The sequence below is a fragment of the Dermochelys coriacea genome, chromosome 2 (genome assembly GCF_009764565.3).
Source record: "Dermochelys coriacea isolate rDerCor1 chromosome 2, rDerCor1.pri.v4, whole genome shotgun sequence".
NCBI lineage: Eukaryota > Metazoa > Chordata > Testudines > Dermochelyidae > Dermochelys > Dermochelys coriacea.
Genome location: NC_050069.1, coordinates 225,832,294 through 225,853,546, shown reverse-complemented (window position 1 = coordinate 225,853,546; position 21,253 = coordinate 225,832,294). Strand labels below are relative to the sequence as shown.

Genomic DNA, 21,253 nt, shown 5'->3' with positions numbered 1-21,253 from the left:
CTGTCATTCTGTATTTTATAAAGAATATTTTAGTTCATGCTACTCCTAAGTAGGGTTCCTATTTTGAGTCCTCTTAATCATGGAAGACTGTGCCATTAGGGCACTATACTGGTGTTTGGAATTATGTAGAGTTGCTTCACCCCAGGGGGAATTCCTAAATCCCTCCCCAGCTTTACCATCCCTTAGGCTGGAGCAACCTGCTTCCCTCTTGTGCCCAGCCAGCTCAATAGACTTGTGAAGCAGAAGTGTTGGCCCTATGAACCTTCCCGTTTCTGCCCCCTTTTGAGAGGATCTATACTGCCTATAAAGGGAGTAGCCCATGTGGTCCTCTTTCAGCTGCTCTCTTCTGTTTATCTGGGCCCTTATGTGTCAGGTTGTGTTTTTTGCAAAGTTTTAAATGTTTTCTTTTCCAAATATAGGCAGTCCCAATTTCTGGGTTACCGCACACTGCATCTTATATGGCCAGAGATGGATGTTCTAGTGGTGAGAGAGAATTGTTTTATAGCCTTCATATTTCCCATAATAGTATTATAAATTAAATTGTTTGTCTAATAGAAAACAAAAGTAGCTGTGCATTGCTGTAATCCTAGCACAATGGAAGCTGAAGTCATCTGACAAAGTAAAATATCGATATTGCAGGCATTCCCTCTTATTAATTATGACTTTCCTACAGTGACCTTGGACCAAAGTCAGGATTTTATTAAAGATGCAACAGGTACTTACTTGATGCTTTTCTTCTCTACTTCCAGCATGCAGCAGCACAGCAAAAAAATTAAAGTTCAGAAAAAACACAGCATAAGCAACACATAATACTATCAGCAAGTGTCCCTTCCCAAAATTCCTTAGCTTTTGCCTCCTATAAAGGTGGGATCTTCCCCTTATTTTTCTTTACCCATGATCTTCCCATAGGAACATCAAGTGACTGTAATGAAAACTTGATCCAATTCAAACCCAACTTGTAAGCAGGACCTTGATCTCCATCCCCTGTTTGCCTGATAGGCTTCTGTGTTAAAGGAACTCCTTGCATTGAGACCTGTAGCCCAAGAAGCAAAACAAAAAGCAACCTGCAATAACAAAAGGAATTACAACAGGAGCAGCAGTGAAAATCAAAACAAAATCCTATAGTAATCAAATGCTGGCACATCTGGGAAAGGCAAAGACCATTATATCTCTATGTGAATCTTAATTACTATAGGACAGAAATGTATGTGTAACAGAGTGGGTATGGAGCTGCCTTGAGGAAAAAATTGGAAGCTGGTTCCTTCTCTCTGGGCATAGTCCCTCTGTCCTTTCTTCATACTGATTTCAGCATCTCTCCAGGGCAGTCTCCTCAGCCCTGAATGGAATTTAAAGCTGCAGGTCCCTGGCAAAATATCTCAGGGTGGCAGTATAACTGTCTCCTTCCCCTGGGGAATACTTCCTCACATGCACCTCTTTCCATTGCCACAGACAGGTGTGATCTGAATGTGTGCACCAACAGGAGTGAGTCAGACCCATCAAATTTTTACCACAAAAATTCAAACATTCTATCCTACAGTAGTAAATAGGAAGTAGATTCAACTGGAGGCAGAGACTACAGATACTGAGAAGAGTCAGTTGGTAAAAGGCTTATGTAGTGTTCAGATAAATGTCTTGATTCTGTCTCCCAGAATTTTAAATGATTTTCTTTGCTGCTGTGTTTTGAAAGCAAAGAAGGAAAGCGTAAGCCAGTCTTAGAAGACAAAACAAAAAAAATAGATGTTATGAAACCATTTGTCCTAACAACCAAGAAACAGAATTCTTTTTTGTTATCTGTTATTTAAAGGTTTTCCAGCAATTCAACTTTATTGTTTTTCCCTTTTATTTTAGACTCTAGTTCGGACTGGAGTCAAGGAATTTATCTTGCCCAGAGCCAGGGATCTGACATAGTATCAGAAGGAATAGGAGAAGAAGATGAAACTTCAACAGATCTGCTTCCAAAGAAAATAAAGGTATATGAGAGCTGATGTAATTTTTACTTGAAAACAAGATCATTTTAAAGCTCCTTAATACTGTCTGAAATGTAGATCTTCTCTTTTTGGGAAGAAGAGCCCTGTATATAGTAAATATCTTAAAATTTATGTAATTGCATTTTTGAAATATCACCACTATATAATACGTTGGCTACCAGCAGAGCCAGAACTATATAAATAATTATAATAAATAATAATATGCTATTTTCATTTCTAACAGTTAAAAAGAAGAATGTGTCTCCTGCCACCAATCTCGTGTGCTAACCCTAGCCCATATGCGAGTTTCAAAAGCATAATACAAAATTTGAATGGAAACTTTCCAGGACTTAACTTCTAAAATATAAGTTTCTCTAGAGAACTCAGTTTAAATTTGTAGTATTGATGTAATAGATTTTTTGTAATGAACTTCAGGGACTACAGCAATACTTGTTTCTGGGGTGGGCAATATATATATTTCTAAAACTCTATTAAATAATCAGGCACTTTCTATATTTCTAGTCTCAACATTAATCATATTCACCAAGCTACTTGTAAATAGATAGTGCTTTTCCTTGCATAACCAGCCTCCTTTTTCTGATTCATTCTGATGCCAAATTCTAGTGTGCATGAGCCAAGATCGCTATTATAGCTGTCAATATTATAATTTTTTTCTTATATTATTGTTATAGGGTTTGCTAAGAGCAGTGCATCATGAAGGCGTACAAGTGCTGTCTCTCACTGAATTTCCTGACAGTGAAAGAGATATACTGTCTCTTAAACAAGGGCCAGAATCATGGCTTGAGGAAAGGAAAACTTTTCTGAGCACTGTTTCATCTTTGAAGGATTTAATTACACAAATGCAACTGCATAGGGAAACTGAGGTACAAACAATATTATAAAACTCTATTTAGATCAAAATAATTTCTACAGCTGCATTTGAAACTAGAGGTGTGTGAATAACTGATTTTTTGGTTCACTGGCAGTCCTGAAAGGTCGGGGGCAGGGGGGAATTTGGTTTGAGTCAAACCAAAACTGAATTTTTCAGAATTTTCAGCAAATTTCCAGAAATTTATATTTTAACACAGTGGTCTCTACCTTCCAGACTACTGTATCTGTTTCTGGAGTCTGATTTGTCTTGCATACCCCCAAGTTTCACCTCACTTAAAAACTACTTGTTTACAAAATCAGACATAAAAATACAAATGTGTCAGAGTATACTATTACTGAAAAATGTCTTACTTTCTCATTTTTGCCATAACGTTATAAAATATATTGATTGGAATATAAATATTGTACTTATATTTCAGTGTATAGTATATAGAGCAGTATAAACAAGTCATTGTCTGTATGAAATTTTAGTTTGTACTGACTTTGCTAGTGCTTTTTATGTAGCCTGTTGTAAAACTAGGCAAATATCTAGATGAGTTGATGTACCCCTGGAAGACCTCTGCGTAACCCCAGAGAACCACTGTTTTAGCGTGTGCTAAACTATAGCTATAACTATACACTATACACTAACTATAGTAACCTAGATTGAGTTAAAGCCTAGAGAGGAGCCTAGGTTTTAACTCAACCAGTTCGGGATATACTACAGTACAATTTACTTTATTTTGACTAGAGTTTTAGAAGGTCTTATTTGGATAGATCTAATAATACAATCTACTAACACACTTTTTAAATCCAATTCTAGACAATGCCATTCAGATCAATGGGAGGTGAGGGTACTCAACATCTAAAAGAATTGGGCCAGATATAATCAATAATTTCTTTCTATTTGTATATGCTCTCAGAGCAATGAACGGATGCATTTTTATAAACTGAAATCAAATTAAAAAAACAATGCATGAATTCTGCCACCCTTACTTACCATGAATAGTGCCTTTCTCAGTGATTTCAATGGGACTAGACATCGCGTGCGATACTACCAATGTGAGTAAGGGTGGCAGAATCAGGCCCATAGTAAGTAACAGAGTAGTCTATCTGCTGCAGCTGAGGATCTGCAGTTACAATTCCTTGATTCTCTGCTCTTCTCTACCCCAGGTGTCAGTGGTTTGCAAAGGATTGTTTACCAGCTGTGGGGCTAGCTGGAGTGCTTCCCCAACAGATCTTCTATGTTTAGGGCTGCAGGGGATTGGCTAAGGAGCCAGGTACACTAGCTCTGTGCCTTCTGAGGAGCCTTACACGAAGTGTATTCCCTGCTTCAGATATGTGGGTAGTTTCCTTTCCTGTTGCACTGCCTATAGGGCACAAAGGGAAAGGAATAAGTCAAAGAATCTGGCAGTGTGACTACAAAATGTAACCAAGATTAATTCTGCTCCATAAAAACCATTAGTACAGTATACACTCAATGGTGTGGTACAGTACCACATAGTGCTGTAATAGTCAGTGCATAGAGTTCCAACTTAAAAGCTATACCACTGAAAGGAGACTCTGATACAATATAAAACAGAATATTGCTACATGGGGCCAAATTTTCAAATGTAGGGATCTAAGTTGCCCCTGTGAAAAATGCAAATGTCAGTTTGCATGCAGTAAGGAGTATTTATGCATACAGAGAGAATAATTGCATGTATACAGTAAGTACTTATATACACACAAATTTGTATGTGCACAGACACAAATTGTATCTGTATATCTGTTGAATGAAAGAAGTTTAGTCTTCCACTGACTCTGCACACATAAAATTATGATTTAACATAATCAGTATACTTGCAATTCTGTTAAATACTGATTGATCTGTCACTTTTATCCCACTGTAGATTTGTGCAAACTGTGAACCTCCTGAAAGTGTTCCAGACTGGCGAGGTGAACTTCTGCATGCTGTTCAGCAAGTCTTTCTGAGAGAACAGGATGTTTTTCTAGCAGCATCTCAAACAGATTTTTCAGAACTGGGTACCAAGGATGCAGTTGTATTGATGAACCAGTTAGAGCACAGACTTCAAGAACAGGTGATGCAGAACACTACTTCTGTTCAAAGCATGTTAAATTTTAATCTCTGATATATAAATGCAGTGGGAAAGCATTACAAAGCAACTGTTTCCTTTATTAAGTGTTGCATTAATTACTTTCTGGAGTTTTACTTTTAAATTTGTAACACTAACAGGTTATTAGCCAGAGAATGGCAATGGACTTCATTCAGAATGCAGATAGAAGAAGTTTGCTAATGGAAATTCAAGTACTGCGCACTCAGATGAACAACAGAAAAGTTAATCCAGAGAGAGAACAAGAGATTGATCCAAAAAGTCAAGGTGCTTTATGTGGTAATACTATATGTGTATACCGGTGCATGTGTGTTCATACACACTTTTAAAAATATGCTTACAGATAAGTGTAGGTATATTTCCTTATATTGTGCCCTTCATTCTGTGTCTGTCATTTTGAGGGTTCAAAATTTTCACTCTTATTTGACCAATCTACCTTTTGAAAATTAAAACAATCTCTCTGCTTACAAACTCTTACCACTGTTACCTAATTTAAAGAGATTCTGAGTGATTTTGAAAGTGAACACTTATTGAAGTTTGCACCTTCAGGATTTTTTCTGAGCCTGTACTTCAATTTTTAGGTCTAACTGTCTTGAGAGTATCTCTTTAAAATGAATAGTTATTGATAGTGATTAAGATTAAGTCATGTATGGACCTGACAGAGAAAAATGTTCCGAGACTAGATGTGTACTTACTATAACCTTTCTGTGCTTTGTCACAAATATGTTTTCTACATACGAGTATATTTTGCAATATCAAAATGTATGAGTCTTTTTATACATTTCCAAATAATCTATAGAATGTATATTTTTATCTAACTATAATTCTTAAAATGTTAATGGACTACAGTCATTTTAGAATGCCCCTTTTCAAAGACAGTATCTGGATCCTGCTCAGATTTTGCTTAAAGGCATGTGGGAGTCAAAGGTTGGGTACAAGAAATTGAAATAATTGTGCATTCCAGTCCTGCTAAACAAATATTTATGTTTTAACTGATCCTCACAAAGGGTAAAATTCACTCCTGTACACAGGTCTGGCACAGGACCTAGACACCATTTTGAAAGCTTATGTGGACCAAGAGTAATTGTGATGGTCCTATGCACAGGGGCAAATTTCATCCCAAATGAGTAACATTGTTTGTAGAATGCTACCTGAGTAAGTTCCATATTAATGATGTTATCTCTAGAAATGCTGGAGTATAACATGCAGCAGAAGCAGTCTCAGATACTGGAGATGCAAGTGGAGCTCCATAGTGTGAAGGACAGAGCGGCTGAACTTCAAGAACAGCTGAATTCTGAGAGAATGATGGTTTCAGAAGTGAAGAATGAACTTGCCCAAGCTAAACTAGAACTTGAAACAACTCTTAAGGCCCAGCACAAGCACTTCAAAGACTTGGAAATCATCAGGTGTGGCTTTCAGTGGCTAACCCTTCCTACATTGGCATTTTAGATGTTCATTCTTGTATTGCTTTTTATTACCATATTAATTTTATTAAGAAAATTGTTACCATCTGAGTTTAAAATTTCTATAAAACATTGCTGAGGAAAAGTAGCCCATTATCCCAATTGAAATGTAATCCTATGGAAACAAGGAAATCTTCATTTTTCTTAATTTTACTTATTGCTTACTCTGAAATACTTTCGCAACCCACAGACAGATATTTTGAGATTTCTGTACTTACTTTAGACCATTATATATAAAATTGTAAATATTTTATTAACACAATAGCAAGAAAAAAACAGTTTATGCTGAGACTGACATGGTGTGAGAAAGTTACAGGTAGTTTATGATAAACTACATGGAACTGCACATAAAACTTATGTGAATTAATTACTCTTGCTTTAGGGTCAACAGCAGAGGTGACCAGCGTAGGAAAATCATGCTAAGGAAATAATTTTCACAGATTCTCTTTACTGACTTTGCAAATATTCCTCCTACACACTGATTTAAAAAGCAGTTTTGTATGTGTGTTAATATTAAATGTTTTTTTCCCCCACGTAGTTTGTGGCTTTTTGACAAAAACAATAATCCTAAAGGTAGCCTGTGTATCTTTGTTAGGACTGAGGTTAAAGAAAAAGCAGCTGAGCTTGATATGTTAAAGGATACAATGGCAAATGAACAGAAAAAATCAAGAGAGCTTCAATGGGCTTTGGAAAAGGAAAAAGCTAAAATGGAACGCGATGAAGAAAGAGGAAGAGAAGAGTTTGAGGTACCCCATCTTTGCTGTCAAATTATCCTCAGCATTAAAAAATATACAGATACTTCCAGATTTTCTCTTAACATTTCATCCCAGTTTACCTTTTGTTTAATGTACTGAGCAATCTATGGGCTAGTTTTTCCCCTCTGCTGCTGCAGTATATTCACTGGAGTTGGAAAAGGGTGTACAGAATCACTCCCATACAAGCAGTGGGGCAGAAAGGGCCTGATCCAAAGCCCCTTGAAATCAATGGGAGTCTTCATATGAATTTCAGCTGGCTTTCTATCACACCAATGGTGTTTCAGATATGAGTAGGAAAGGGGTCAGCCTGCATATATCACATTTTCAGAGATGTATTGGCTGACAAGGCAGCAGACACAGCCCTCACATCTGGCTAGAATGTACACAGCACTATACAGAGGTGCACATTGCTAGTCCTGTTTTAAGCATTGTGTACCAGGACCCACCATATGGAATCCTATCCTGGCTGGCAGGACTCCTATGGCAGAGGATGCATTTCCCAGCATCGATGCTACCTCTCAAGGCACTGGGTATGGCAGAATTTGGCTTTCTATTTAATATTTGCTTTTTTAATCAAATTATCAGGACAAAACAAGAATCACTTTCTTAATGTTTACAAAGCCAGTAGAAAAATCTTAGAGATGTGAAATTAAAATACTGTAAATCCTAAAGAAATGTGGCTAAATAAAATATGTTAATTATCCCTATGGCCCTCACCCTGCTGGGGGAAGTAGACAGTTGTGCATACCTGACATTGAAAATCTGCCTTCACCATTTAGGAAGTAAAAACAACTAGCTATAAATATCCCAGGCTTTCACATTAAAGGTTAGGGTAATCTTATGAAACTATAGTATATTTTAAGTATTCTTATTCTTAAATTGGTTACAAATGTATAATTCGTTATATTGTCATACACATTTTAAAACAATCAGATTCATGGCATTAAAGCAAATTGTCTAGATTTAAATACTTTACATTTTTAGCAAAAGGGCATATTTTAAATTAATATAGCCAGTCACTATCTTTTATTTTCTTGAAGGATTTGAAAATTTCTCTTGAGGATCAAAAACAAAAGAATTTACAATTAAATAAACTTTTGGAACAAGAGAAACAGCTGTCCAGTGATCTGCAACAGAAAATTGAATCCCAGGAAGTTCTGAATGCAGCCCAGCTGTCACATGAACGAGGTCGTAACTCTGAGCTTCAGGTGCTCCTTGAATCAGAGAAAGTCCGAGCTCTCGAAATGAGAAGTGCCCTAGAAAGGGAGAAAGAACTGTGTGCTCAGCTTCAGAGTGTTGAAGATAAGGGGCAGGATGGAACACCCAAACCAACTGAAGAGTTACTTAAAGATTTACAAAAACAAATGGATGAAAAACATGACCGTATAGTGCAGTTAGTCAGTGAGACGGAGAGGTATAAACTTGACTCTATACAAATGAGGCAACAGATGGAAAAGGAGAGGCAGATTCAGAGGAAGACACTGCAAACAGAACAGGATGCTAACATATTAGCACAGAAGAAAGTACATGAACTAGAGTCCAAAGTGGAAGATCTTGACTGGCAGCTTGAAGAGAAGAGACAACAGGTTCATAAACTAGAGCATGAGGTAAAGAAGTTGCAGGAAATAATACAAGAGCTACAGAAAAAAGAACAAGAGAGGGAGGAAAAAAAGGAAGCTGAAAGAGCAATGTGCCAGAATCTCAATGAGGTACAGTAGAGCTTAGAAAAATATGTAACACTGAGCTGAATTCTAAAGCTGTCACTGTGCTCTTAAATCTCTAGTTTGATTAGATAGATGGGCAGTTGGGGAGCAATTTTCATCAGATTAATTTCTTATCTTTTAATTCAGACTTAATTAAATTAAGTCTTTTGGAGATTCTCCTTGCTTTGGGCTAAATCCTGGCTGGTGATGCACAGCATGGCTGCCAAAATAATGGGCAGGAGCATTAGACCACTCCAATTCTGCCTACTTCAGAAAGATCTAGTGACACCATTCCATGTGTCCTGTGCAACTGAAATCACAGAGGGGGGTAACTGAGAGTGGCAACTGGAGAAGTAAGCAAAGCCTGACTGTATGTCCACAGACACATATCCATTGCCAAGCAGACCAAGCTGTAGTCCCAGCACCCAGCCGGTTGAACAAATTATTCCTATTCAGGAATGCTCCAAGTGCATAGGATTGGCCTCAGGCACAATACAGTGCCTAGGAACACCATTTTTTCATGGTATATCTGGGCCCATTTGGAAGGGGTGTGTAACCCCACATACACTAAAATGTTGTCCTGTGTTTAGAAGTGTGTGTTGGAAATATCACACATTTGCTAAAGGTGAGGAATAATGGACAAAACTCTGTGTTGACTAAAACCACATACAACCTCATTCAAGTAAATAGAGTTACGCGGGGCATAATTCAGTGTAGAATTTGACTCAACGTGCACTTTATTGTCTGTAATTTGACCTAAACGGGTTACATTTTAAGTGTTTTTCAATTGAAATATATGTACCATTTGCATTTTCATACATACATATGCAGACTACTTGGGATACATCCAATGAGAGAACAAGAAATTGGGTTCTACAGCAGAAAATGGAAGGAGCTGAAACGAATGACTCTACCTACCCCGCACTGACTGAAATGAAAGGAGAAGCTGATCTAAACGAAGGAAGTAAAGTTTTGGAGAACATCAGACAAAAGCTACAAAATGTATCTTCAAAGCTGAAACAATTGGCACACAAAGCCGCCAGCAGGTTAGATGCATCTTCAGCTACATGTTTTTGTTAGTAGCAGCCAACAAACTGTAGAATCTTGGCACATGAATCAGAATTTCCATTCCTGTGTTACTCTAGTTCAGTGGTCACCAACTGGTCGCTCGCAATCGACTGGTCGATCCTAGAGGATCTCCCAGTCGATCACAATCTCCGGCGACGCTGCCAACTGGGAGCCTCTGGAAGTAAGTGCTGCCCGGCAGGAGGCCACATCCCAACCCCCAGCCCTGAGCCCCCTCCCAGAGCCAGCACCCCAACCTCTTCCTGCACCCTGAACCCTCTCCTGCACCCCAGCCATGAGTCCCCTTCCAGAGCCAGCATCCCAAACCAACCCTGAGCCCCTTCCTGGAGCCAGCACCCCACAGCCCCTCCTGCACTGCAAACCTCCTCCTTAACCCCCAGCTCTGAGCCCCTCCTGCACCCCAAGTCCCATCCCTGATTCCTCCACCCAGAGCCAGCACCCCATACCCCCTACTGTACCCCAACACTCTGCCCCAGTCTGGAGCCCCCAAACTCCCTCCCAGAGGTGCACCCCTCACCCCTTTCTTCACCCCAAATCCCATGCCCCAGGCTCAGCCCAGAGCCCCCCTCCTATATCACAAATCCCTTGACCCCAGCCAAGAGCCTGAACCCCAACGCTCTACCCCAGCCCGGTTGTGAGTGAGAGTGGGGGAGACCGAGTGACAGAGAGAGGGAGGGATGGAGTGGGGCTTTGGGGAAGGGGCGGGGTAGATCCTAGTTGCCCTTAAATTCAAAAAGTGATCTTGGGTGTAAAAAGGTTGGAGACCACTGTTCTAGTTTTGTTGTGTACCTTTAGTCAAGTTACACCAGCATAAAACTGGATCACAAAGTAGTGAATCCAGTTCTAAATATTAATACTTAGTGTAATCCTTCATCAGTTCAGACTAAAAAAGGCGGCTTCTTGTGCAAGGTGGGAGGGCTCGAGCTTGATGTAGACAGAAAACCCCTAAAAAGAATTGAGTAATTGTATTCAGTAATGCTTTGAACAATCACATAGTGAAACAAAAAGGATTACCAGGGACTCTAAATTGTGAATTTTTTTTGCAAAATACTCATTCAGATTGACATTTCTGAACCTTATTTTACTTGCAACCACCTTGCTAAGAGGGGACTTTATTTGTGACACCTGCAGCCTGGAAGCCCAGTGTGAATCAGTTTTTGATTCTGCTATTACACTGATTTAATATCAGAAAAACTTAGTGTGAAGTGCAATACTTTGAACATATTCTGCACTTCTGAAAATGTCTCAATTACAATTGGTCACAAAGGTTTAAGAATTTTGGGGAGATGGGGTCCAAAAGTCCAAAGGTTCTCAACACTGTAAAGCTCCCCTTCCAAACAACAGTAGGTGCTTAGTGCCGAGTGCTGTTTAAACTCTGGACAGCTTAATTTAGGTGCTTAAATGGGAAACTGAGCACTCTGGAATGTTGTTAAACCCTTTTGGACTGTGAGTGTCTTTACTTGAGAAATGGCCAGATTTTCTAATGTCTGTATTTATTAACAGTGTCTACAGAAAAATGAAAGTAGCGCTTGCTAAAAAAAAAAAAAAAAAAAAAAAAAAAAAATCAATAACCAGAAAAATACAGTTCTACTTTGTGAGAACTGGGTTCATCATAGCATTGTCTCCTTTTGAAATTTCAATCATTTTCCCTATGCTTTCCTTCACAAATCTAGTACTTTATAGAACTGTATACTTCACTGTTGTTACATTGTATTACACTGCATACACTATAAATATTTGCGATTTTCATTCCAGGTTACAGTTTGAAACAGCAGATGATGACAACTTTATTGGGGTACAAAGTAACATTGAAGATGTTCTTTTACTGTTGGGAACATTACCTGGATTGTCCCAGCTAGAAGGGGTGAGAACATAATCACTTCTGGTAAACTTGTACAGTGAAAAGTCAACTGTAGTCTGTGCTCATTTAACATTGGCAAAGAGTGCTGTAAATCCTTTCCTTTTTACCTGTCAGCTTGGAGAAGGAATCACAAATTGACTTATATATCACATTTCCTAGCATTCTCTTTAGGAAAAGTACTAAAAGTTACTAAAAATAACTCGTATAGCTGCAACCTACTGTGGGAAAAACTTTACTCAATATTTCCCAGATGTGAAAAATCAGTGTCTAATATTTACTATATCAGGTTGTTACGGGCCATTTACTTAAACTATGTAGTCTGTACCAAGAGAAATGCAACAGGAAAATCTGCATGCAATTATGAATGTTCAGAACATTAATGAGGCAGTCTGGCACAAAGAATAACACTTGGGAAATGTTTGGTTCTTGACTGAGCTCAGCCTGAAAGCCAACATCAGTGTGAAGCATCTGTTTTAAAAGTAGCTCAGAATTAGCTTTCCTTGTTTTGTTCTAAGATAGCACTAACTTGAAAACTGCTCTTTTGGTTTTTAGAAACAAATATGAACATAATAAAAATAAACACTGCACATTATTATTATAATAGATTAGTTTGTGTTGAAATGTTCTGCTCTAACATACCATAAAAAGTCACTGTACCTGTGTAAAAACTAAGATGCCACCAGACTCCTCGTTAAGATGAACAGATTTATTTGGGCATAAGCTTTGGTGGGGAAAAACTCACTTCTTCAGGTGCATGGAGTGAAAATTACAGATACAGACATAAATATGTATTGGCACATGAAGAGAGGGGAGTTACCTGGAAAGCTTATGCCCAAATAAATTTGTTAGTCTCTAAAGGTGCCACTGGACTCCTCATTGTTTTTGTGGATACAGACTAACTCGGCTACCACTCTGATACTTTGTACCTGTGTTGTAACTCACCTATTTAGATTAACATTACACTTTTCCAATTTCTCAGATAAAGTAACAAAGCTCTGTTATCATCCACAAAACTCGTCATCTAGGGTAGGAGTTGTATCAATCTGATCTCATGCAAGTTTTTTCCTTTCTAGCTGAAGTTAGTGTTGCCCCCTGCAGCCGCTGCTAGCTCACTAACCGAAAAACTGCTGAGACAGAATGCAGAGCTGACAGGGCTTGTCAGCAGACTGAGTGAGGAAAAGAACAATTTGAGGAATGCTGCCTTGAAACTGGAGGAGGAACTCAGACGATACCGACAGAGAGGACTTTGTGGGGATTATGTATGTATCTTCTCTATGTATTGCCATAAACAAATGTGCATAGACCGGGGTGGCTAACCTGAGCCTGAGAAGGAGCCAGAATTTACTAATGTACATTGCCAAGAGCCAAGCAGCCCCCCCAGCCTGCCAGCAGCCCCCACCAATCAGCGCCTTCTCCCCCATTCCCCCCTGCCCACTGCAATCAGCTGTTTCACGTGTGCTTCCAGGGAGGAGCAAGGGCATGCAAGCTTCAGGGGAAGGGGCAGGGGGTTGAGCAGTGAGCACCCCCCAGAAAATTGGAAAGTTAGCATATATAGCTCCAGCCCTGGAATCTGTGCCTAGGTGAAGAGCCGCATGTGACTCCAGAGCCACAGGTTGGCCACCCTGGTATAGACTAAAAAGCATCACCCTGTTTTCACATGAAATATATCTACACAAGTTCTGTTCAGTACTCAGTGAGCTGGCAGTCTAAGAGGAGGGGAAGAAGGGTGATTAACTTTTCTACCTTTCTTTTCCTCTTTCCCTACTCCTCCTCCCCCTTCCCCCCCCCCCATCTGTAATCAGCGTGCCTTGGCAAACTCTTTTTCCATAGACAGACACTTTGTGTTTTCATCACTTTTGCATAGTTGGCTGCCATTTTCCCTGCAAGTATCTTGTGCCTCCTCACAAGGAGCTAACAGACTCAAGGTGTTTTTAAGACTATAAAACTACTATAAGACTGCTGTTAGTTTGGGTTCTTGGGACAGATGCAATGAGTATACTTCTCCATGGAAGTTAATAGCATCATCTCACAGTGCTCCCAACCCATTATCCTGAAGTGTGAGGGCCCAAGGTTCACATCAGACCTGGGTTTCCCACTTAGTAATGTGATGAGCACACTACTGAATCAATGAATAAATGATAAGAAGATGTGTTGTTAAAAATAGGGTTTGGTCCCCCTGCAGTCTTCTAGACATTCACTGGACAATGGAGCTAATATCGATACACTCATTGTCTCTGAGAAAGAGATTTGGAACAGAGAAAAGCTGTCACTACAGAAATCTTTGAAACAAGCTGATGCAGAGCTGTCCAAACTGAGAGCAGAACTAAGGAGTGAAGCTTTTCTGAGAGAATTGGGATCGAATTCTGAAAATGCTGTTTTAAAGGTAGGAAGCTCATCACCAACTGCACTCTCTCAGCACAGTGGACTGTCTTGTAGAACTGGGCCTGTTTTCCATTGCATTCACCATCATTCTCATTTAGACTAACTGGGGACATCAGTATGATTCAGTTTTCAGAGGCTTGGTCTTAAATACCTGGAACTCCATTATAACTTTCCCTGGGGTAAAGACACAAAAACACTCATGCCCCTCTTCTGTAAGTTACATATTTTTTTTGCAGGTCAAAACATCCCTATATTATGGTATTCAAAGAATGTTAGCATTAGTGCAGGCAGGAAGTGAATAATCACAGATGAACTTCAACAATAATGATATCAAAAATCTTGGAATTGTAACAGTCCTCTGAATGCTTTCTTTGTTTCTTGTCATCTAGATAATTTATGGAAAATACCTGAGAGCAGAGAGCTTTCGGAAAGCTCTCATATATCAGAAAAAATACTTACTGCTCTTAGTAGGTGGATTCCAAGAGTGTGAAGAAGCCACCCTGGCCCTCATTGCGAGAATGGGTGGACAGCCTTTATACACTGACCTAGAAATTATTACACATCGTTCAAAGGGTTTTACCAGATTTCGCTCTGTGGTCAGAGTGTCCATTGCAATTTCAAGGTAAATCACAGGAAGTTACAGGTTAACCAAATGTGAACATGCAATTTAACATATATTTTATTAAGGCCCTACTTAATTTGTGATATTGCAAAATTGCAGATCCCACAATATTAGGCTTCCACTGCAATTTCGATACTGAATTCAGGTGTATGTATATTGCATTTTAACAATCAGCCCCACTGTCTGTCAAGGGCGGCCAGCTATTCCAAATTACCACAGTTAATACAGGTCCATTATTACTTTTCTACGATTTTCCATGTCTTGTCCAAAACTCAGCCACAATTATTTGACAATCATCCCGCAATTCACATAGGGCCTTATATTTTATAAATCTTGTGTAATTCACCATTTTTTGTGATACACTCTAAATTGTAAGTCTTGGTAACCATGAAAATAGTGCATCTTAAACAGAATGCAGAGTTACACAGAGCACTGGTAATGTAGAAGACTGGAGCAAGCTGTTTAAGATATTCTGCAGCACAAATGTAAATCAAAGCAGCCTGGCTCCGTGTTGTAATCCACTGATGTCAGAATTTATGAGTTATTATAACAAGCTTTAAAAATTACTAATGAATTACTGGTGACGTCTTTAGAGTGCCTGTGTATTTTAGAAATGTATCATTGTTTCTTTTCTGTAACCTACTTTTTCTTTTAAAGTAAAAACAATCCCTTAAAACACAGGCATTGTAATCCATAAAATGGAATTGTATCTAAGAAATCAAGTTATAATTAAGCCTTTTGGAGATGATGGAGAGAGGATATTGTGTATAAGCAGTAAATACTGTGGCTACCTCTGGTTTTTAAATTCCTTTGAGGCCTCACTCCTGAAAATACATACATGCTTAACTTCAGGCACATGAGCTGTCCCCTGAACTCAGATTACTCACATGCCTCAAGTTAAGTATGAGTGAAAGTGTTTGCAAGATGGGGGACCTGGTGACTGAGGGTTTTACTTTAGAATGTACCACTGTTATCATGGACCTTTTTTCTGCATTGGGGCTGAAATTTTTTGCAGTTATTTGTTGTGTCTTATATTTTAAGATATTAATGCTAAGAATTGTAGATATCTAGGAAAAATGCTGCCCTTAGTCAGACCCGTTCAATACTCAGACATCACTAGAATTGTATAGGTATAACTGAAGGTAGAATATGGCCCATATCTTTTTCTTAGATAAATTCTGTTTCTGTTTAATCCAGGTTCTTTAGGTTTTAAAAGTCTATTGCCTTACTCAGTTTGCTGCTGTGTGGATTATTATACCCCCTGGACCATTATATGTTTGTTGTTTAAATAAAGAAATATTTGGCTTACTCTAAAGTATCTTTTTATTTTAAATGCAGAATGAAGTTCCTGGTTCGTCGGTGGCACCGAGTTACAGGTTCTAATTTAATAAGCGTCAACAGGGATGGCTTTAGCCAGAACACAGGTAAATCACTGACTGGCAATGTCTGAAGAAACATCATCCATGAATATATTAGTGCTGAGTGAACATTTTAGTTCGACCTCCATGGTCTGGAACCAATGGGTTTATCCTTCCCCTTCATTTCAGGTGTTAGACCTATCTGTTTCTCAGCTTTCTGGCAACCCTTTCAGCAGTTCACTCCACTCCATTCAGCATAGACACTAGTCTGAGCTCTCTTGTACCTTGCTTCTCATCAGATGCAAATCTGTCCGCAGGAGTTTTTTTTAAAACGTAGCAGCTTCATCTTAAGCAAAGGGGAGCATGTGAAATGTGAGATTTTTCTGTGTCCGCTGAAGTGTTCTCCGGTATCAGAGACCCTTCCCCCAGCTCTACGAAGGGTGGCTCACTGAGTAAATCCTTCTCAGGGCATGAACAGGCAGGAACCATGAATATCACACTGCCCACCACACAGCCTGATGAAAGGGCAGATGAGACAACATTGCTGACCATTGTATTGAGCAATAGTTCCTCCCTTTTTGTCTTAACTCCAACCCAGACAAAAAAGTTCTGATGGCCCCTGGATCAGAGGTAGTGCTAGCCCATGGGGGTCCCAGCAGGAAAATTTTGCCCCTTCTCTCCCCCAACACATAGTGAATAGGGGGCCCACTTTAGCTGAGCAGGGCCATAAGCAATTGCTTAGTCTGCTTATGCCTAGCGCCAGCTCTACCCTGGATGTACCTAAAATCCAGGAAATCTGATTCCATTTGGCTGAGGGAGGTCAAAAAGCCTTTTACTTGTGCCTGGCTATGTAAACATGGGGTGAAATCCTGAATCTGTTGAAGTCAATGGGAGTTTTGCCATTGCTTATGGTGAGCCAGGATTTCACCCATGGTCTCCACTCAAGAAATCTTAACAGAATGAAGTAGTCTCTATTTCCTGAGGTTCAAGAAAGCCTCCTGGGCTGAATGAGAGTCTGCTGGGAAATAACTGGAAGTGCAAACTACATGTGCACTAAGTATTATGGTGTTAATATAGTGCTACAGCAGAATTATAGTTCTAAATTACGCAGTACAGTGCAAATTAGGGTACTGCTCAGCAGAATCCCTTAGCTCCAGCCTATGGAGTAGAAAAGGAAATCTAACTTTTCTGCCTGAAAACTTTTTCTGCAGAGCTCCCAGTCCTGGTTGTAAAGCTCCGCCCAATATTCATAGTTACTGTGTACAGTTAAAATAGCTATTTTTGAATGCGCCTCAAGGAAGTTTTGACTGGATCTTGGTAGCAGGAAGCACCAAGAGCCTGAAAAATTGTAACTACTGTACCTGAATGAGAGGAGGGGAAGCAACCTATAGTTATATGCTGGGAAAGCTCATGGTAGAACATAAAAGTTTCCATTTTACAAAAATTACTCTTACTAAACAGAAGAGCAGTTACAGCTGTTTGAGACTTCCGTGGTCTTAAACTTCTAAGAGATGCAGTTTGAGTATATGTAAATGTATTTCTTATCTAGTCTGTGGCCTTCCTAATTTCAGATTAGATGTCAAAACAGGTGATCAAACAGTGGCAGTTGCTTTTATTAATAATTATCTATTTTGCTGCAGTGGCTACAATCCCCAGTCATGGATGAAGCCCCCATTATACCACATGCTGTACAAACACAGAACTAAAAGACAGACTGTAAGCTATTTTGGAGCAAGGACTAAGTGTTACACAAGAAATGGCTGTAGGCAGAGGAAGGAGAACAAGTAAACAGTATTGGTCAGCTTGGGTGGGCAGTAATAGCTGCACTTCCTTAACTAGCTGTAGTTTTTAAACTAACTTTACCACATGTAAAACAAAGAGTGCACCTGGGATATCTGTCAAAGTGTCTGATTTTCATAAACTGATAACTATTATCTATAAAAAAAATTGTTTGTTGTTTTAGGTAATGAGCTAAGGCCTGATTCATTAGCTGGTGGTCTGGAGTTCTATGGAGAACAAAGACATTCTTCTGATAGATCTAGATCAGAACTAGAGTCTCTCAGATCTCCTATAAATTCTCAACACAGGTAAGTTTGTTAAATAATTATTCTTTGTCTGAAAAGTTTATTTCTACAATTAATACCAATGCACTTTAGGATTGTGGAAATTTCACATTTTGATATGTAATATACTATATATTTTCTGTTCAAGGTCTAACCTTGCAGTCTCCACCCTTCTGATGAACATAATTTTCTTCAGAAACCATCAACAGTATTAATAAATAAGAAAATGGGGTTGCTTCAAAATTATGTAAAATGCTTCTAGCTCCTCATGCCAAGCCCTCATCTATGGGCATTCAGAGCATCATTACTAGGACATCAACAGTGCTAGGATTTCACTGCGAAGTCATTGGGGCCAGTATTTCACCCTAGAGGCAAGCACTTCTGAAAAATCAGGCTCCAATGCTTCTCAAGCTATGGGATGTATTTTCACCTAGGGCCGTGGACACTTCCTCTCCCACTACTGTACAAACACAGTCTCCCCTCGCACTTGCAATCTCATAACCTATGACAACTACAGTAGTTGGTTACATGGAAAAGTATTTAATCTAGTTGTAGTGGTCTTTAATGTGATTTAGCAGCTGGGAACTATGGAGGAGAACTAAAACCATATAGAGATATTCTTTAAACATCCTGCTTTTTCTTAGAAGAAATTTTTAAAACAATTGTACTTGAAACTGCTATTTCTGCATGTTTTATGCAGTCTCAGTTGGAAACTTACTTGTGATTTTTGCCTCAAAGAAATGCAACAGAAATCTTGGGACTAGCAGGGAAGGTAGGCAGCTGAGGGTACATCTACACTGAAGGGAAAAAAAAACAAAAACAACCTTGCAGCAGCACATCTGAGTCAGACTCCAGCTCACAGGACTTGCAGTACAGCACTGAAGAATAGAGCAGATATTCCCGCTTGGCCTCTGGAACCCCACCCTTGCCAGGTTTCAGAGCCCAATTAGAAACATTGACACTGCTATTTTTAGCACCGAACTGTGAGCCCCTAGACCAGCCTCTGAGATTCGCTGTCATGGATCTTTTTTGCAGTGTAGATATACCGTGCGGAGAATCAGATGGGAAGGACAATGTGTCCAAGAAACTGGGGAGCCAGTTACGTACCCTCAGTAGAGCACTCATTTTCTAAAAGGCAGCATATATGTATACTTAATATTCGTAAGATTGCAGCTACATTCTCTTTTGGAAACAGAATTTCAGTACAGGAACTTCAATTTTGGAAATCTACAGCTCACTGTTTTTCTTCTGATAGGTTCCAGGGCATCCATGTTGATTTAAGCCCAGCTTCCCTTGCATGTTCTCAGCTGCAGAATTATGATCCTGACAGAGCTTTAACAGATTATATCAATCGACTGGAGGCACTACAGAGACGACTTGGAAGCGTACAATCAGGTAAAAATACTCACTTTCCTCTTCCTGGTTCAAAGACACAGAATACTTTGTTCTGAGTTAGAAAGTATATGCTGGTTCAGCCTTAAAGGGGAAAACTCACAGCTGAACTCAAGGAACAAAAAGCCCACTATCGATGAGAGAGTGGTCAGAAACAAAACTCTATTCAGTTACGTATTGAAGCTTTTGCTGGGGCTGTCTAATAAATTTGCAGCAAGGTTTTAATCAACATCTAAGAGAGACGGGGGAGTGGTTTTGTAAACTCTCTTGTATCAAGATTCCTCCTGTTCAATCCGCTTTTGTGCTGTTTGGCTCAGTTGCCTTATTCACATGCTGACAAGTACTGGATGATACATTTCAGAAAGTGTGATTAAACGTGCTGCAAAGGTTTAACTCCAGTATTTCTTACTGGAAGAAAGTTCTAGCAGTAACTGTTCAGAGTGACCCACCTCTAGTTTGATAAGGAGTCAAACCACTTCAAGAACAAAACTACTTGTTTCTAAATTCTGTTTTGTTAAAGTGTATCTTTTTACTTTATAGGAGAATCTGCACAGGTCAGCTGAAGTCTTGCAGAAATGTCAGATAACTAATGCTGACTACAAATCATCCAAGCACTAAAATTTTTTTTAAATCTTACAGGTTCTACTTCCTACACTCATTTGCACTCTGGTGTTAGAAGATAATATCCTTTCAACATCTCCATCACTGGTAATGATGAATGAACTACCTTCCTGTAAATCTGTGCTTTTGTATAATGTGTACATTGTGGGACCAACCAGAACACAGCTGTATGATTACACAGTTCCCTTGCTGGCACATCCGCACAGACTGGAATTTATGTCTATAGGTACTTTGTGTTCATTCAAAAATCATTAAGTGACATGTATATTTGTGGAATGCTAATTTAAATGATTAAGTTATAAAAAGTGTATTTATCAAATGGGATGCCAGGAGATGACGCTTGTGTATTTGATTGTTGAATGTGTAGCTAAGTGTACTGCACTTTTTCCTGACAAAAGTGCACAACTCTGTCCTAATCTTTGCTACTGGCAGTGCAGACAAAATATATCACTTGTAGAGACCTATTTTTGTAAGGTAGAAGTTTTGAATTTTAAGGGTATTTTGTCAAAGTACTGAAATAAAGATGACTTCATCCTTTTACTTGTTGTTTCAGGTTATTTTAAGTACAGGAGCATTTCTTGTGTACACTGTTAAGAGGTAACCAAACTCTGATTCTTGCCTTAAAAAAAAAAAAAAAAAAAAAAGTACTCTCTGAAGCTGAAACCAGCAAGAAAAGGGGTGAGATAGGCAAGGAGGATTCCTGGTAAGCACTAGAGCACTGCCAGCAGCTGCCTAGGGAAGAAGTCCAGATTCAGCCTGATGTAGAGTGACTGAGTAAAATTAATTCCTAATAATTTTATTGAACTAGAACTAGGGGAGTTTCCTAAGGCAACAGCTTGCCAGATAAGGGCTGTATTTTATATTAGTCTTTAAAAATGGAGATGTAGTAGTTAGAGATTTTTCACTTTGTTGTAGCCACAAAGTTTTGTTACTAACTAGTGTTAGCATCAGGCTAGCTTAAGTTCACATTTATTCATTCCTTTATGGAAAGTCAAC

The 21,253-nt window shown here is 39.1% G+C and overlaps 1 protein-coding gene across 21 annotated transcripts in view; it reads left to right on the top strand.

The window, feature by feature from the left end:
• AKAP9 (A-kinase anchoring protein 9) overlaps positions 1-20,797 on the top strand; it is a 232,724-nt gene extending 211,927 nt beyond the window's left edge. For 16 of the 21 annotated variants that reach the window (XM_043509321.1, XM_043509325.1, XM_043509317.1 and 13 more), the window contains 17 exons: positions 420-483; positions 1,849-1,970; positions 2,660-2,851; positions 4,730-4,918; positions 5,074-5,218; positions 6,138-6,357; positions 7,010-7,160; positions 8,210-8,878; positions 9,704-9,918; positions 11,714-11,822; positions 12,893-13,078; positions 13,984-14,202; positions 14,591-14,823; positions 16,162-16,247; positions 18,145-18,268; positions 19,500-19,639; positions 20,276-20,797. In XM_043509321.1, the coding sequence (XP_043365256.1) occupies positions 420-483; positions 1,849-1,970; positions 2,660-2,851; positions 4,730-4,918; positions 5,074-5,218; positions 6,138-6,357; positions 7,010-7,160; positions 8,210-8,878; positions 9,704-9,918; positions 11,714-11,822; positions 12,893-13,078; positions 13,984-14,202; positions 14,591-14,823; positions 16,162-16,247; positions 18,145-18,268; positions 19,500-19,639; positions 20,276-20,319 (3,108 nt within the window). In that variant the 3' untranslated portion in view covers positions 20,320-20,797. Of the gene's footprint in view, positions 1-419; positions 484-1,848; positions 1,971-2,659; positions 2,852-4,729; positions 4,919-5,073; positions 5,219-6,137; positions 6,358-7,009; positions 7,161-8,209; positions 8,879-9,035; positions 9,919-11,713; positions 11,823-12,892; positions 13,079-13,983; positions 14,203-14,590; positions 14,824-16,161; positions 16,248-18,144; positions 18,269-19,499; positions 19,640-20,275 lie in introns of those variants that run through there. The other 5 variants (XM_043509336.1, XM_038391649.2, XM_038391643.2 and 2 more) reach the window with 2 other exon arrangements.
• Positions 20,798-21,253: the final 456 nt, after the last annotated feature.